This window comes from Durio zibethinus, chromosome 12 (genome assembly GCF_047325235.1).
Source record: "Durio zibethinus cultivar Kanyao isolate XHJ-2024 chromosome 12, ASM4732523v1, whole genome shotgun sequence".
In the NCBI taxonomy this organism is placed as follows: Eukaryota; Viridiplantae; Streptophyta; class Magnoliopsida; order Malvales; family Malvaceae; genus Durio; species Durio zibethinus.
In genome coordinates this window covers 20,845,918-20,864,416 of record NC_143173.1, presented here as the reverse complement: position 1 = coordinate 20,864,416, position 18,499 = coordinate 20,845,918, and the positions used below count along the sequence as shown (strand labels likewise).

The window sequence follows — 18,499 nt, the reverse complement described above, 5'->3', positions numbered from 1 at the left end:
TTTATATACAGAACGAATTTTTTTATGTTTATCATCTATTCATTTAATTAACGAATCTTGAATTCATAATTATTTGTTAAACGAATATAAAAGAGAAAATGAAAGATATTCACAACTATTTATTAAACATAATATTCGCTTAAAGCTCTTCCAAGTATCACTCTATTTGCCGAAAGTTTTGGATTGCTCTTTTAGTTTAAATTGAATTTATTCACAAATTATTTATAGAATGTTTTATTAGTCTTTGCAAATGAATCGAATATCAATGAATTTTACTATATTTATCATATATTCATGTAATTAATGAACTTTGAAATATTATTCATAATTTTTTATTAAATTTAATAAATAAATAAAAATAAAATATATTTACGAACTGCTTATCATAATATTTTTTTAGAGCCCTCCCAAATATCTTCATGAAAGTTTTGGATCGTGGGTAGTTTTGGATTATGGACCACCCATCAAATTTAGGACTCTCCTAACTCGGTCCATAATGATCTGTGGGTAGCCCGGACCGTTGCACAACCCTTCCGCACAGTTTCCACTAGCACCAGCCCAGCCCCAAGTCACCACCATCAAACCCACCAGCCCCCGACCCCGGACCACCTCCAACACCCGAGGTAACCCTTTTCTCCTAGCCCCAGAGCTTAAATTTTGCTCAACAAAATCGACAGATAAGTAATTTTTATACACTTTTTTTAATTATTATATCAATATATTTCAAATTTCCAGATTATTCTTGCTAGGAAATAGGAATTTGTCACTGAATCTTCCATATAATGGTTAGTGGTAAATCTTATTTCTTGATTTATTTTTTAATTTTTTAATTTTTTCTTGGATTTCTAGTTTTGATCTTATATGTGGTAACTGAGCTTTGTTTTATGATTATGGTTTATTAGGAAGCATTTAGGAGGGCTATATTGCAGCCTGGCCCCCCGGAAACTTTTGCTCTCAAGACAGTTCAAGAGGTTATAAAGCCGCAGGTATTTGGAATTATAGCATCGAGTATAATCCGTTGATTTTTAGTGAAGTTGTTACTTATGTCGACGCCATTGCCTTTGTATGAAACTGCCTTGCAATTCATTGGTTTGTGCGTTGTTATTATTAGGTCCTTAGAATGTTTAATATGCTGTTTGTTGGTATGTCTTACGGTTTTACACTATATTTCATGTTCGTATATAATGATTTTCGAAAGAAAAAGTTGTTGCACAGTGGAGATGGTGAAGGGTTTTGAACTTGGGAATTGGTATCTTCTTTTAGGAAGAGATTTGGAGCTGTCGATTAGGAAAAATATTAGATACATGCATTATTGAGATCTCAAAAGGAAGATCTCGGGGATTATATGCCTCACTGGTTTTAATATCTATAAATTGTTATCTTCTCTTGTTTGCAAAAAACAACTTCAGTTGTAAGCCAATCTTCTGTGAGTTTTGGAGAGGGTTGGTTTCTAGGTCCTTCATAAAGTTTTGAATGGTGCCTGTAATTGATCCTCAGACCGAGTCCTAATGGCATGAGTTTAGTGACATGTTAGGTGCTGATAAAGTACATATATTGCTGATGATGTCATTCTTTTGTCTTTTTTTTTTTTCCTCTTTTGTGGTTGGCATGCTTAAATTTCAGGATCTAGGTCATTGGGCATTTCTTAGTTGGTGAATTGGTTCTTTTTTTTTTTTTCCCAACAGAAACAAACAAAGTTAGCTCAAGATGAAAATCAATTGTTAGAGAACTTGCTTCGGACTTTGCTTCAGGAATTGGTGGTATGTAATCATATCTGGTACTTCATTTAAACAGTTTTTACGGGCTACTCATATTGGGGTATTTATCAGCTGTTCTCTTTAACTCTCTTCTAGGTTGAGAATTCTCTTCATTTACTTTCTTTTTCTAATAAATATGGTATAAAAGAGAAATAAGCAGATGCTGTAATCTATAAGCTTCCTTAAAGAATCAAAATGCATGGATGGATGGGGCTTTGCTTTCTTAATTATCTGTGGCATTTCTACATTATGCTATCCTTGGCATTGGGCAACTCTTAGCAAGCTATTCCTTCAGTTTTTCTTGTTAACTGTCTTCCATGCCTAATCTTTAGTTCGTTTTCTTTCTTTTTCCCAATAAATATGATATGAAGTACAATAATCTGTGTTTCAGTAGCTTATTCATAAACTTAAAACTTGTAACTCCATCTTTGGTTGCATGGCATTGAAGCTGTCGTTGTAGGTCATCTGCTACTTATGCGTGAGTTATGTTACTTTTAAATATCTTTTCTGGCAGTAGATACCTTATCTTAGGGTCCATTTGGATGAGCAATGAGATTGAAAATAACATTGCCGGTGAGATTGTTTACTATAGTAGTGAAATTAAAATCAAGTGAGATATTTGTTTGGATGTAAATGCAGTGGTGGCGGTGATGTCAAGCGTAGTGAAAAAAAAAAAGACCATTAAGAACATTAGATTAAAACTTACATATAATAGAATTTATATTATATATATATGTATTTTTTAAATTAATAAATTATTAAAAATTATTAAAATTATTTTATATTAAATAATATTTTTATTAATAAATTAAATTTTATAAAATTAATTTTAAATATTAAAAATTAGAAAAATACTTCAAAATATTTAATATTTGAAGATAATTTAATGTTAAACAAAATAAACAAATTTAAATTTAAAATATATATATGTTAAAACATTTTAGGAAATAAAAAAAAAAAGGACAATAAGGTCCATAAATCCCAACTGGACCCTCCATTTGCCCACTGCTCCCTAAATAGTCCAGTCACCAACTGGAGAAATGATGACCTTAAACACACTGAAACATGGCATCCAAACGGCATTCCAGTATGATTTGAGGGTAAAAAGGTGCTTAGTTGCCCCACACTAGTGTTAACCGGGCATCCAAATGCACTCTTAGTTCTAAATGATGCAAATCTTTAGTTACAACTAGAAAACATGCATGTCTGTCTCTTTTACATTTGTGTTCTAAAATATGTAAAATGATGGGGCACCATCTACTTTTTGTCCATTTCAAAATTTAGAAAGTACATCAAGCGAGATGCTAGTGGCATTTCTTCTTCATGAATATTCAAAAAGAAATTGTTTCTTACAGATTATGTTATTTTAGTTAGAAAAATAGGGAAAGATTAATATTTAAATAATAAGAATCTATTCTGTTGGAAGTGGATACCAGTTTGGGATGTCCCTAAAATGGAAACTAAGACATCAAATTTGGGATGATGGAAATGACATTTACTCGTAGCAAGTGGAAGTATGCAACTAAGAAACATTTTGCACCAGCTTTGACGATAAATTCCACTTTCAATAACCTTAGCAGTTCACTTTTCTCCCTTTCTTGTTTGTTAGCTTGAGTTTGTCTGTTTCTCTAACCTGAATCTTCTTACTTTTTTTCATGTGCAGTCATCTGCAGTACAGTCAGGGGAGGAGATAATGCAGTATGGAATGTCAATCGATGATGAGGATGAAACACAGGGTGTAATTCCACGACTTCTAGGTATGTTAATGTGGAAAAATTGAGAGTATATTGAAAACTTATCTGTTGAATCATACAAACACCATAGATTTAAATACAGCTAACTAGAGGGTAAACTAGAAAACTAAATATTCCTAAATTTGTTCCCTATAATCAAGGAATTGTCTATCCTGATATTCTGTCCTTAATTCTAGAGATACAAATTCTCAATTTTAGGGATACAGATGTATACAGATTATAATCAGCTACATAGATTACAACTAGTTGTAACTAAATGTTTTCCTACACTCCCCCTCAAGCTGGTGAATAGGTGTTTTCCATTCCCAGCTTGGAAATAATTTCCTGAAATGTTACACTGTTGAGACCTTTAGTTAACACATCTGCAAGTTGACCCTTGGTTGATACATATGGTTTGCAAATCAATCCACTGTCTAGTTTTTCCTTTATGAAGTGCCGGTCTACTTCAATGTGTTTTGTTCTGTCATGTTGCACAGGATTGTGTGCAATGCTTATTGCAGACTTGTTATCACAGTAAAGTCTCATTGGTCCATCCCATTTGATCTTCAAGTCTTCTAGGATAATCTTTAACCATAGTAGTTCACAAATTCCTTGAGTCATTGCCCTAAACTCTGCTTCAGCACTTGATCTCGCCACCACATTCTGTTTTTTACTCCTCCAAGTTACAAGATTACCACCTAGAAAAGTGCAGTAGCCTGAGGTAGATCTTCTGTCAATTACCGAACCTGCATAATCAGCATCTGTATATGCCTCTAGTACCAACCCTAAATTTCTTTTAAACAAGATACCTCTCCTAGGATTAGACTTCAAATAGTGTAGTACACGGTAGACAGCCTGTAGGTGCACTTCTTTAGGATTATGCATAAATTAACTTATCACACTCACAGCATATGCTATGTCAGGTCTAGTATGTGATAGATAAATAAGTCTTCCAACTAATCTCTGGTACATCTCCCTATCTACAGCAGCATCTTCATTAGCTTCTCCAAGCTTATGATTAGGATCTATAGGGGTACTTGCAGGTTTACATGCGAGCTTCCTAGTTTCCTTCAAAAGATCCATCACATATTTCTGTTGTGAGATAAAAATACCATGCCATGAGTGAGCTACTTCAATTCCTAGGCAATACTTCAATCTCCCTAGCTCTTTTATCTCAAATTCTCTGGCCAAACACTGTTTTAGAAATTCTCTCTCTTTTTCTTCGTCTCCAGTTACAATTATATCATCGACATATACTAATAGGACTGTGACCTTTCCTGAATCTGAGTGCTTGATAAATAATGCGTGATCCCCTTGACTCTGTTTATATCCCATTCCTAGCATCACTTTGGCAAATCTCCCGAACCAAATATCCTAGGTGTGAGGTTGTTTGTGGTATTAAGGTTGGGATAGAATTGTGAGAGTAGTTCTATAGGAGTTTTAAATCCCAAAACCCTTGAAGGTAACCTATTTATAATGTGTGTGGCAGTGAGAACAGCTTCCCCCTAGTAAGATTTGGGCACATTTGCTTGAAAAAGGAAGGCTCGGGTTGTGGCTAGTAAATGGCTGTTTTTTCTCTCTGCCACTCCATTTTGCTGAGTATTAACACAAGATGACTCATGAATAATGCCCTCCTTTTGGAAATAGGTGGATAGACTCTGGTTGAAATAGTCTCTTGCATTATCAAACCTAAATCTCTTGATTCTCACTCCAAATTGATTTTGGATCATGTTTTGGAAGCTTAAAAACACGCTATTCACATCTGATTTGGATTTAAGTAAAAAAACCCAAGAGACCCTGGTACAATCATCTATGAATGAAACAAACCATCTTGCACCAGAAATATTAGGAATTGTAAAGGGACCCCAAATGTCACTATGAATCAAGTAAAAGGGAGTAGAACTTCTTTTGTTACTAATTGGAAAAGACACACCTCTATGCTTTGCAAGTTCACAAACATCACAATGAAAATCTTCAACATTTAATCCTTTGAACAAAGAAGGAAACATGTTTCTCAAAGTTCCAAAAGAAAGATGTCCAAGACGAAAATGATAAAGCCAGATTTTGTTTTTGTTGGAAGATTTTTCAGAAAGAAATGACAAAGGTAAACTATTCTTGATATTACTTATGTTGTTGGATGTCTCAAGATAATATAGTCCATCCTTCTCTTTAGCAAGTCCAATCCTCTTCCCCGAACCCTGGTCCTGAAATTCACAATAAGAGGGATAAAAGGTCACATTGCAGTTTATGTCTCTAGTAAGTCTTTGTATAGATATTAGATTAGTAGACAATCTAGGAACATGAAGAACATTTTTAAGAATGAATGAGGGATTAATTTGAACATCTTCTAATCCTGCCACCGTAGTAAGTGAACCATCTGCAACAACAATTTTCTTATTACCAGCACATAGGGTATATGTACTAAACTTTTGTGAAGAATGTGTCATGTGGTTTGTGGCTCCTGAGTCAATGACCCAAGAACTCTTAATAGACTTATCCGAGACATTTAATCCATGAGAATTAGAGACTTTACCTGCACTAAAGACCTTACTTAATTGTGCGAAGGAGCATACACTAGTAGTCTTTTCAAGAGTTTCCAATAAGCTTCTCAGTTTCTCAATCTCTTTTTTATCCAACTCTTTTTGTTCCTGAGACTTCTCCTGGTTTAACTCCATTGCAGTCATGTGTGCTTATCCTTGATTTCTTGGTTGTCCTCCTTTATAACCCCATTCTTTGCTTGAAGTTGAAGGTTTTCCATTTAGTTTCCAGCAACAATCTCTGGTGTGCCTTGGCTTCTTGCAATAGGTGCACCAAAGATTGTCATGATTTGAAGTTTTAGCCGAATCACCTTTCCCATTCTCACTGACTGGTAATTGTTCGAAGTTTTGGTTCTTCCCACCATTAGAGACCATAGCAGATCCTTCTACATGCAGACTGTCAAGCATCACTCCTCTTCTGCTCTCTTCTACTCTAATTATGGATATCACTTCATTTAAAGAAGGCAGATCCTCTTTTCCCAAAATTTGGACTCTGACTTGATCAAACTCAACATTCAGTCCAGCAAGAAAATCATAGACTCGATCTTTTTCAATAAATTTCTTCAAAGTTGCTGCATCTTCACTGCACTTCATTTCTATGCATTGATAGTGATCCATCTCCTGCCAAAGATTTTTAAAAAGAATAGCATACTTTGTGACCGACTTATTCCCTTGTTTGAGAGCTGCAGTCTTGATCTTTATCTCATAGACTTGAGCAGCATCCTTAACTTTGGAATAGGTTTGCCGAATTGATTCCCAAATGTCTTTGGCCGTGAACAAAAACATACAAGTGTCACTAATATCTGGTGTCATAGAATTCCACAGCCATGATATAACCATAGAATCCTCTTCATCCCAAGCCTCAAATTTTGGATCTCCTCTCCCAGGACAAGTGCCAAGAAGATGGCTCAATTTTCCTTTCCCTTTTAGAAAGGTTTGAACCAATTGAGACCACTTCAAGTAGTTCTTTCCATTCAATCTGTATGCAGCTTGGATATTTTGTAGTTCTCCTGTGGTTTGACCAGTTGTTACTTCTTCAAATCGAGTAGCAGCAGCAGATTTTGCTATTTCTGACATGGTTACCTTTTTCAGGATTGAAACGAGTCTAGGCAATGAAGGCCAAAAAGGAAAAATAATAGTATGAAAGACTTAACAGAATTTGGCTATGAAGGCCTGAAATAGAATTCAGCAATGAAGGCTGAAAAATTTTCTTTCCAAGAAGAGCCTAAAGCTCTGATACCATGTGGAAAAATTGAGAGTATATTGAAAACTTATCTGTTGAATCATACAAACACCATAGATTTAAATACAGCTAACTAGAAGGTAAACTAGAAAACTAAATATTCCTAAATCTGATCCCTATAATCAAGGAATTGTCTATCCTGATATTCTGTCCTTAATTTTAGAGATATAAATTCTCAATTTTAGGGGTACAGATATATACAGATTACAATCAGCTACATAGATTACAACCAGTTGTAACTAAATGTTTTCCCACAATTAATATGTTTACCTGATAAAGTTTTGTCATGTTTATTGTTTGTAACTACTATTATGAAATTCCATTTGCAATTTGTATTACATTATTATTCCTTCATAAATCCGCTTAGTCTGGAATTCATTAGTAGAAACTTAAGTGAACCATGGGAAAGTTTTGAATGCTACTGAAGCGTTTAATGGAATAAAATTTAGATTCACTTATAAAGAAATTCAAGCATAAGCATCTAGGTAGCTTCTTAATGTGCTGATGGTGAAAGCAATTTAACCCATGTAGGAAAATTTTGATAAACCTATGTATACATATGCATACGTACAAATATAATTATAGAGGGTTTTAGACTCAAGGAAATTAGGGTTTTAGGCCTGTGAATTTAGTAGAATGTTGGACTAGTGTTTTAGGTTTTGAGATTTGACATCGAGACACTAGCTGGAGTTGGTAAATTTGGTTAATTGAATTTTAAGATCAAGTTTTCTGTGGTATGCCGCTTTCTAAGTTAGTAAGAATTGGTGTCATTAAACTTGAAGAGATTGGGGTACAAAGGTGCAAGATCTAGGGTTCAATTTAGGCTTTGGAAAGTGAGGTTACTGGTGATGAAAACAATGGCTTGATATCTACCTAAAGTGAGATTTAGTTCATTATTTTGTGTGAATCATTTTCCTTTATTGTACCTTATATAAGTCGAACACTCTAGGTTCACTATATATTACATAATAATGCTGATTGCTGAAATGACAATATAACACTAAAAGTCTTATGACTTTATTTATCATTTTGATGGAGAATCACTTAGGCTTTTATTTTATTAGGGTTATTATAATCAGGGTTATATTTGCATTTTTAGGGTTTAGGGTATATCTTATAAATACTATGTTGTGTGAGCTTTTCATTAGTTTTTGAATGATAAATATTTGTGATTTTTTCCCTCTATTAATTTTTTTTTCTGGTTTTCTCCCTCAAGCTCTTCTATTTGCCTCTCTATTTCCTCTGTCTTCTCCCTAATTGCTTCTGTCTATCTTTGATTTTCCCTTCAGATTTCTATTTTCTATTTTCTATCGCTTTCCCCTACTTGTTCTATGTCATATTTTGTTGTCAACTTGGTTGTTCATTTCCATGTTCTATTTTAAGGAATCTATATTTTTTTTTCCTTGACAATGCAACAATATCTTATATCAAAGTACTTCAAGATTTGCACCCCAAAAAAATACTTCAATGTGATGAATGGGGAATTTATGTTACACTCAGTCTACATCTTATCCTGCAGTACTTGTGTCTCGTCTATAAGATACTATGCAAATATATATGTATATGTTTTTGGCTACCTAACTTGATCCTTGTGCATTGTCACTTCGGATGCTTGCTTGCTACATTATCATCCTCGCCATTTTGTTTTCTCTGTTCCTTTATTTCTGGAGGCTCCAAGAAAACAACAGAATAGCCTGTTACAATAAAACAAACAAATAGGACATGTAGTGTAACTGCATATATGAATTTTATCTTCTGGAGACTCTTAGAGGTTGAGCCCAAGCGTCCTAAATATTGAAAATTTTTACTGGTTATTATGGATACTGGCAGCGAGTATATTTGGAATGCTTTTTTAATTCCTTGCTGTTTCTATGATATCTTGGTTGGATACTGTTTCTTGAATAGTTTAGTATTGAAAAGAATCTGTTTGCAGATACGTGTAACTTCAGTTTCCTCTCTGTCCCCTCTCCCCTTTTTCTAACTTGTTATATTGTTTCAGTGACGACTTTTCATCTCTAAACTTACATCCACATTAGTGGTTAGACAGAAAGCTTGCCTTTGAATTGATATGCTGATAATAAACTTGTGATTGCTAGATTAAGACTTTACTCAATTACTTACTCTACCTTTTGCATTTGGTTAGATGTTGTGCTCTATCTTTGTGAGAAAGAACATGTTGAAGGTGGTATGATATTCCAGCTTCTAGAGGACTTGACAGAGATGTCCACAATGAGAAATTGCAAAGATATTTTCCGATACATAGAGAGTAAGCAAGACATCCTGGGGAAGGTGCGTTCTTAAGATGGATTCAGGTTTTTGTGCTGTATATAAATGTAAATTAAATTGGGAAGTTTCTATTCCCTTATGGGTTCACTAGACTCTAAAGAATGGTGTCTCGTGTCTATATTATGTCATGGTCATTATTCATTCAAGAACTTGATGGCTGCATTATATACAGCAAGAGCTTTTTGCTCGTGGAAAACTTGTCATGTTGAGAACGTGCAATCAACTTCTTCGCCGACTGTCCAAGGTAGTTATGTACTTGAGAATTTCTTTCTTTGAACATGCTTTCTTTTGACAAAACAATTTTTAGTAGTGACAAAAACTTACTTAATCTCCAGTGCCCTCTTACCTGTATGTTACACTTGTGAATACACTTTCTACGTTATAATTTGGAGTAGTTGTTCCCTGTCCATTTCTTTGAAGGAATGCAGCATCCATCTTCAAATCCCATTAGAATTGCATTCAGCTATCGTTTAGATCCTGTGGTAGTTTGATATTTGCTTGCTGATTTCTTTTAGGCAGATTAATCTAATTCTCAGTACCTAATAAACTAGAAGCACCATCATGGCATGAACTCCTATGTATCATAGTATATATGTGCAGACTTGTATAAACATCCGGCCCAGCCAGGAGCAGTATTTGCGTAGGTTCCACCAATCTTGTTGGTGTTAGATTGTCTGGAAAATGATCTTTTTTTTTTCTCTAGCCTTCTGTGTTCCTGGTCAAGTGTAAAAATACATGGTTGTTAAAAAAAAAAACCTGCTGGATACCTTTTCTTTTTGATGTTATAAGGTTGTCTATCTCTGATATCTGAATAATGTCTATCTCTTTGTTTCAAGAAGTCTGAGAATTCTAGAAGTATGCAGAAGCAATACATATTAACAGTTGTCAGCATATGAGGTTGAGTTACATTTCATAAAGATTTATAAGTTGAATTTGAAAATTTTTAATTATGTTAATTACATATTTTTATCTATAATTCATGAAAATAATTACAGATGTGATTAATGGCAATGTTTATGCAGCATTTACTTTGATTTGGTTATGCCTATCTTGAAATATGAAGTTTATCTGTTTTTCTAATTCAGTGGAACTTGACTTTATAGGCGAATGATGTGGTATTTTGTGGGCGAATCCTAATGTTTCTGGCACATTTCTTTCCATTGTCTGAACGTTCAGGTAGTTATTTGTATTCGGCCTCACTATGCTCTTTGATTGTTACTGTTTACCCTTTGTGATTTCACATAATGCTTGCAGCTGTGAATATTAAGGGTGTTTTTAACACATCAAATGAGACAAAATATGAGAAAGACCCACCTGAAGGTGCATTCTAGTTAACTTGTGAAATGTTTGTATATTTTGCCTGTCAGTGTCAGCACAAATTCCAATTTATATGTTTTTTTTACAGGCATTTCTGTTGATTTCAACTTTTATAAAACCTTCTGGAGTTTACAGGTTAGTTGTGGCACTTTGAACTTTTTGAAGTGGATGTTCACTTCTCTCTCAGTTTCCTAGAATATTTATTGGTCACTATAGGCCTACAATTATTCTTTGCTGACATAAATTAAATTATCTTCAGAACTGGTGGTGTAGGTGATGTAGTCAATAGGTAGTACAAGCTGTCTGGTATAGATGAAATTCCAGTATTTTTAACACAAGCGAGGATATATAATTTGATTTTCTGTACATGGTACACTGATAACTTGTGTGGGATATACAAGTGGTTCACCCCAACTGCATGGTTTTAAATTCCCTTGATTTTCTTTTTTAGGAATTAATCCCTGTTCTATGGTGTCGCTTGAAGGGTTCTTTTTTTTTTTTTTTTTGGGGGGGGGGGGGGGGGGCACAAAGCTGCTGTTTTAGAAACTTCAACCATTGTTCTTACCAGCGAGGTTTCTACTATTGCACCAGACAACGAACTTGCATCCTGGATAAAAACACAATTATATAGATTTCATCATTCTTTATCTGAATTTCTTAATGAATTTACCTTCTTGGTTTTTCAGGAGTACTTTTGCAACCCTGCTTCCCTTTCAACTGCTCCTATCAAGTGGCAGAAATTTACATCTAGTTTGATGGTATGCCCTTTATTAGCTGTGAATGAGATTTTTCTTTTTGTTTTATATCAATTTCACTTTGTTGCTTAGTCATTAAATTTTGTTCAGCTATAAAAAATTTATGGTTTTAACTTAGACATCATTTAAAAAAAAAATTGAGGCTTGCAGGTTGTGTTGAATACATTTGAAGCTCAGCCTTTAAGTGAGGAAGAGGGAGCTGATAGCAACTTGGAGGAAGAGGCAACCACTTTCAACATAAAATATCTTACAAGCAGTAAATTGATGGGCTTAGAGGTGGGTGGCATTTAACAGATAAGAGAATTTATTTATGGAGAACATATTTATTTAATCCGTTTCCCCTTTGAAACCAGTTAAAAGATCCAAGTTTTCGGCGCCATATTCTTTTGCAGTGCCTCATATTATTTGATTATCTGAAGGTAATAACTTATATGTTTGAAATTATTCAATCACTCAATGTTTTGTTTCCCTTCCTTCCTTATAGTAATCGATAAATTATTCTTCTTTTCTGCTAGGCCCCAGGAAAGAATGATAAAGATTCATCTGAAAGCATGGTTAGTAATTTCTTTACTTATATGTTGAGTTTCATGCAATCTGCTAATGCCCCTCTGTTTTTTTTTTTTCAAATTCAATGAGTTTTATCCGCTTCTTTTAATTATTAAGCTTATTAATTATTATATAAAGGAAGAATAAATAGGCAAAAGACTTTAAAATACTTATATTATTTTGGGCAATTAGTTGCTTTTAAATACAGAAAATACATTGAAACTGATGGACGAATTTAGTAAACAACTCTATCCTCGAACTTTGATGTAATATTTTTGCTGAAATTTAAAAGTATTGAATCCCATGCATGTATTATTTTTGTTTTCTCTAGATTAGCTGGTTTAGAAATCTCTACATGTCCATAATTCCATGGATGAATCAGTCTAGATATCCCCGCTATTTCATACTGGAGAGTTGAGATTGTTGAGGTCTTGGTGGCACAGGATTAAAATTTGATAAATGGCTGGAAAGATGGAGAAGTTTGAGGGTACTTAGAGAAGCTTAATTTGAAGGGTTATGAATGTACCAGTGATACCTAATTCTCAACCAACATATGGATCTAAAATCTAGATTAAATGTCTCAAATCATTGCGGAGTTACATCTCATTTTGTCAAAATTGTCTACTTAAAAATGTTCTAGTAAATCCAAAGAAAGGAGATTTAAGCTTCAAGGACCTGAGAAAATTGAGATTTGTTAGTAATGACATACTTTTACAAGAATAAAAGATAAAATATGGATATTTATCTATCTATTTCTTAAAGTAAGTGTCAGTATTCCATCTTTGCCCATATGTATCTATCAAAATGGCCCAAGTGAACTCCAGTATGTATTCAAGGATTGCAAATAGTGATCTGACCAATCCTACCTCTATCTGACCACATATTGGTCAAATTAGAGTTCAAATTAGCCATCCATGTACTAATCCACTGCATATCTTGAACATGTGACACTAGGGTCCAAGTGCCGAAGAAAATCATAACACCATGTCTTTTGAAGCCTGCAGTCCTAATTTTCCAGATATTTCCCTAAAATTAGATAAATTCTTGCACGGTAGCTTTCTTTCGTATCTTGTATGGATAAGTACTGGATTGCAAGCTCTTAATTTTGCCAGCAATCAATCATATCTAAACTGTCTCTGACATTTCAACCTTTGTTATACTTTCATCTGCCTTATCATGTCTATTTTCAAATTAAAGTCTGAAAACATACATTACCACCCAAATTTTAAAACATAAAATGACATTTGTTAAGACATTTGAACGTCAGTTGCAATTAGAAATGTGCATTCATTTAGAGATGGACTGATGTATACATATTCCAGTAAAAAAAATATAAAATCACTAATTTTCTTTTCATAAATGTACATTCCAGAAAGAAGAAATTAAGTCTTGTGAAGATCGAGTGAAGAAACTACTTGAACTGACTCCTCCAAAGGGAAAAGATTTTCTTCATAGTATTGAGCATATATTGGAACGTGAAAAGAATTGGGTAAGCCTGAGCTTTTTATGTTTCTCTCTCATATCCTTGGCATTGTGAGGGTAGTTGGTAGCTCTGTTATTTATTCAGAATGTTTGTGCTTTTAGGTCTGGTGGAAACGCGATGGCTGTCCACCATTTGAAAAGCAACCAATAGAGAAAAAAACATTTCATGATGGAGCTAAGAAACGGTATGCAAGTGCAAGTTAATCTTCATGTTTACTTTCTCAACATTAAATTTCCTCAAACTTTTGTGTCTGGAGAGAGTATTTAAGCCAGGAGGGTGGAAAGAAATACATCTTTTTTGTGTGTGACTTTTCTGTGTACTGTTACCCTTTTTTTCTAGGTTTAGTGCTAATCCTGTTCTTGCTCGTTATATAATATATATATAGTTTAAATTTTTATCTCGCTTGTGGTCTCTGTCTACATTTGCTTACAAAATATATATCTTCTCCAATCTTACAGTAGGCCAAGGTGGAGATTGGGAAATAAAGAACTCTCTCAATTGTGGAAGTGGGCAGATCAGAATCCGGTTTGTAATTATCAACTCAATCTCTTGAAATTTCCTGTACACAATAAGAGTGGAACAAACTCCTATACCCCTACCTTTGTAATGGAACAATATTAACCATATATTATACAATCTTATTAGTGATGTTGTGCACTGAACTTTAGATCTATGGTTGATTTCTATGTTGCTCCAACTCTTGATTTTCCTTCAAGTATCCGTGTCCTAACATATATCCGATGGACACGAGAATGGAGGTCCGATCTTTCAAATATTTGGAAAGGCATAAAAAAATTTGAATATACTTGTCTCAGGTACTGTATCCAACACTTACCCTTGGTTAGAGTGACATAGGTTGACTCTGTTGAATGGTTTGAAATTTTAATTTTGTGAGTGCTTTTTTGTTCATTCTTTAAATATTTGCAAAAGATCCTACTAAATAATGAATTTTATGGCTTTAATCCTTTCTTTTTCTTTTATTATTAGCATTCGTATTAGGCTATGAGCTACTACTACAGGGAGGGGTGATGTTAACAAACCCAAAAGCTTTTCTTAACTAGTTTTTGGAAAGCTAAAAGGCTGTCAGTGATGAGATTTTTTTTTTTTTTTATCAATGCAATGTGATATTGATTATTAAAATAAGTATGAAATATGTGGGAATCATATCATGGAGATTTATAGTAATGGATACAATATTTATTGTTTAAAAGAAGAGACATGTAAGAGTTGATCCATTAATATATAGAGTCATCTTTATGATTTATTTTCTATTTATTTCTATGTGAAACAAACAAAACGTGCTCCTTATGAAATAATTAAGGCAAGGATCATGACATCTTAAACTCTTTAAGGCACCAAGTCAATTCTAGAAAATTTTCTGCACCATGCTCAAGAGATTAAAGATTTGGCTAATGAGTCAATAGCATCAACATTTTAGGGGTTTGATTGCCAGAAGCAAGAAGAGAAGAGGTGTGGTTATGCATTTATTCTTAATAACATCTAACTGTCATTGGTTCTTTGAAGAGGTACTTACTTTTCAATTGGAAGCCAAACGTTCTTATTTTTACATCACCTGGCTCGTTAAATGGCATTAGCATTGATTGTTTCATTGCACTACCCCCAAATCAGTATCTAACCAAACTTTGTATCAGATATTCTGCAAATGGATTAAGAAAATAGGGTTAGATCTGTATTATTGGAGCCAAAAGAGCATCAAAGTCATTTTTTCCAATATTCCCCATAATGTTCAGTTTATTTGTGAACTTTTTGAGTTATTTCATGTTGGGATGCATTAGTTTTATATACTTCTAAATCTGTAAAATCTATTTTGACATGTCCAGAATGCTTTGACTGATCCCCAACGTGTTCGAACTCCTGCCATCTCAGATTACTGGAAACCCTTGGCTGAAGATGTAAGTACCTTTATGTGTTTCTATAATGTTGATGCTGATACTTTATTTTAACTGTCTTTTAGGGCTTTCACAGTAGGAGATTATGAGTCTTTTGCCTTTTCTTTTGTTGCTGTTATTTTGTTTTCAGCATGTGAGCTTTTGGAATAAATTCATCTCTTTCTTGAAATTACAGATGGATGAATCTGCGGGAATAGAAGCTGAATATCATAATAAAAATAACAGGGTGAGTTTTGGTTCCTTGGACTTGATGCATGTTCAGACCCATACATTTATGTATGCATATACTGTGATATTCACGTGTGCAAGCATACATGTGGATATGTTGGATTGGTTATTATTAATGACATTGAAGTTCTTATGACATGCTTAAGAAAGTTACTTAACCTTGGAAATACAGTCATCATGAGCGTAAATGAATTCAAGAACTTCCCTATCTCTATGGACATTTTTATGTAAACAGTGCATTATCTGTCCTATAGTAGTTTCATTGAATCAATGGCCTTCAAGTCATTTACAAGTGACTCATCCTACATGCATTTGATATTACTATTGGTACAGACAAACCTACTAAGATTTTCAAATGTTGATGTATTTAGATATATCAATGAGATCAATATATTATAATCCATGTAACAGTAAGATGTTATTATTGATAGCTTTTCTATAAAAAAAAAATTGAGGTCAATATAGATGTATTCATGGATTTTGAAATTCTTTTCGATTTTCTGTGCAGGTATATTGCTGGAAAGGCCTTCGTTTTTCTGCCCGGCAAGACTTAGAAGGGTTTTCTAGAGTATGTTATATTACATAATGAATATTTTTTGCATATAATTTGGTTAAATCATGTAGCCCAATGAAATTTACATATTGTGGTGATTGCAGTTTACTGAACACGGAATTGAAGGAGTAGTTCCTTTGGAACTTCTCCCGCCTGAAGTGCGATCCAAGTTCCAAGGTAAACCTAGTGACAGGTCTAAACGTGCTAAAAAGGAGGAAACCAAGAGTGCTTCACATCAAGTCGAAGAAAGTCAGGTATCTCTCTGGTAACTTTCAGCTTTTCATTTATTTGTCATCTATGGAATCGGTGAATGTTTGAAGCCTGATGGTTGGAACGGAAAAGACTACTTTCAAGTTTCAATCTTATTTTCTTTCTTTGGCTTATGTTAATCGTGCTTATTCATGCAAATTTTTTTTTATTAAAAAAGTTCTTGGAGATGAACTAGAGCTTAGCTTAATTAATTCATATAATTATTTTTAGAAAATGATATCCAACAGATTTAAGGTTAGAAATCTTAAAGTTGCGGCCTCCTTTATAAAAAAATGGGGCTTGGAGATGGTATTTTATAAATACGTGATACATATAGAGTCAGCATAGGCTTAACGTACAATGTCAGAGAAGCGGGTATAGAAACACTAATTTATCTTGGATTCTTTTGTAGAAAATGATTTTCAAAAAATAATTTTTAAAAAATATTTATATTTTTTAATTTAAAATTTTTTTTATTATTTAGATAAATTAATAAAAAATATTTTTCGTCGTTTAGTTATTTTTTAAAAATTTTGTTTTTTCTTTCAAATAATATTAATATAACTTTAACATATTAAAATTTATTTATTATTAAAAAATATTATATTTTAATAATAATATTTAATATTAAAATAAAATTATTTATTATTTTTATATTATTTATTAATATATTATAATATTATTTCTTAATAATATTTATTAATATATTATTAAAATTATTAATATTCAAAAATATTATATTTTAATAATAATATTTAATATTAAAATAAAACTATTTATTATTTTTATATTATCTATTAATATATTATAATATTATTTCTTAATAATATTTATTAATAAATATTATTTATAAATAAAATTTGCTCAAAAATATTAATAAATAGTTATATTCATGGACAATTCGTTTTCAAAAAATATTTTCTTTTTAAAGTCATAAAATAAATTTTTTAAAAATGATCCTATTTTTCACTGATGATTAAATCATTTTTCATTTATCAATCAAATTTTTGTCAAATAAACACTTAAAAATACGAAAATTATTTTTCAAAAATTATTTTTCGCAAAGTAAATGGAACCTTAAAGCACTACGAGGCAAAAAGAACATTTTCTTATTTATGTATTTTCAGGATTCAAATCTTTTCATTTATTTGGCTTTTGTCTAGATTGCAACACCTGCAAGTGAGATCGACGGCGAAGGAGTCAGAGCTGATGCGGAGGCATCTGCAGCACCGATGGATACGGATGCGACTGCTGCGACCGAAAATAATTCCCAAGGTAGCACTCCAACACCGGATGAACATCAAAAGCAAAGCCCTGATACTCAAGAAGCTGGGCAATTAGAAGCAGATGCTGAAGTAGAGGCTGGGATGATAGATGGGGAGACAGATCCAGAAGCTGAGTCAGATCATGTAGGATAAGATTCAAGGAAAAAAAACAGTTTCTGTGTCGGATGGTAAAAATATTAGCTTATGTTGATTTGGTGAGCACTAATGAATAATTACATAGAATTGTTACATTATATTAGTACAGAAAACTAAATTGTTTTCCTTTTTTCCCCTATTTTATAAACTAGTGGTGGTACATTCATGATTCATAAGCTTTTCTTTGAGTACAATAGATGATAAAATTTTATTTATCTCCACCTAATGTTAGAAAATTTAAATACTTCATAAAATTCTCAAATTATTCGAGTAATGTATTACAAAAGTTCGGACTCTTCTGGATTCATTACTCAAATAATACGAATTTAAGTTTGGGTAAACTAATCAAATTTGAATAGAGTATAATCTCTGAAAATTCATTTACAATACAATCTAGTTAAAAAATTTTTCTTTAAAATCTAATAATACGTATATTTATGTTGTATTTATTTTTTTTTAGAAATAAAATATATTATTTAAA

The 18,499-nt window shown here is 32.9% G+C and overlaps 1 protein-coding gene and 1 pseudogene across 4 annotated transcripts; one reads left to right on the top strand and one right to left on the bottom strand.

Annotated features, from left to right (window-relative positions):
* The first annotated feature begins 613 nt into the window (after nt 1-613).
* On the top strand, nt 614-18,194 carry THO1 (nuclear matrix protein-like protein). Of its 4 annotated transcripts, none has more exons than XM_022890636.2 (21): nt 614-785; nt 903-986; nt 1,686-1,760; nt 3,421-3,514; nt 9,414-9,559; nt 9,729-9,800; nt 10,660-10,732; nt 10,811-10,876; nt 10,962-11,008; nt 11,560-11,631; nt 11,779-11,904; nt 11,982-12,047; nt 12,144-12,182; nt 13,547-13,663; nt 13,759-13,841; nt 14,116-14,182; nt 15,499-15,570; nt 15,743-15,793; nt 16,304-16,363; nt 16,453-16,602; nt 17,761-18,194. In XM_022890636.2, the coding sequence occupies exons 1-21, from the start codon at nt 783-785 to the stop codon at nt 18,013-18,015; spliced, it is 1,818 nt and encodes a 605-aa protein (XP_022746371.2). In that variant the 5' UTR covers nt 614-782; the 3' UTR covers nt 18,016-18,194. The 4 variants fall into 4 exon arrangements, with proteins under 4 accessions (XP_022746371.2, XP_022746368.2, XP_089597307.1 ...); XM_022890633.2 differs by having other exon boundaries at nt 621-785; nt 15,698-15,793; XM_089741181.1 differs by lacking the exons at nt 13,547-13,663; nt 13,759-13,841; nt 14,116-14,182 and having other exon boundaries at nt 647-785.
* LOC111295798 (uncharacterized) lies at nt 5,660-6,867 on the bottom strand (annotated as a pseudogene).
* Nucleotides 18,195-18,499: the final 305 nt, after the last annotated feature.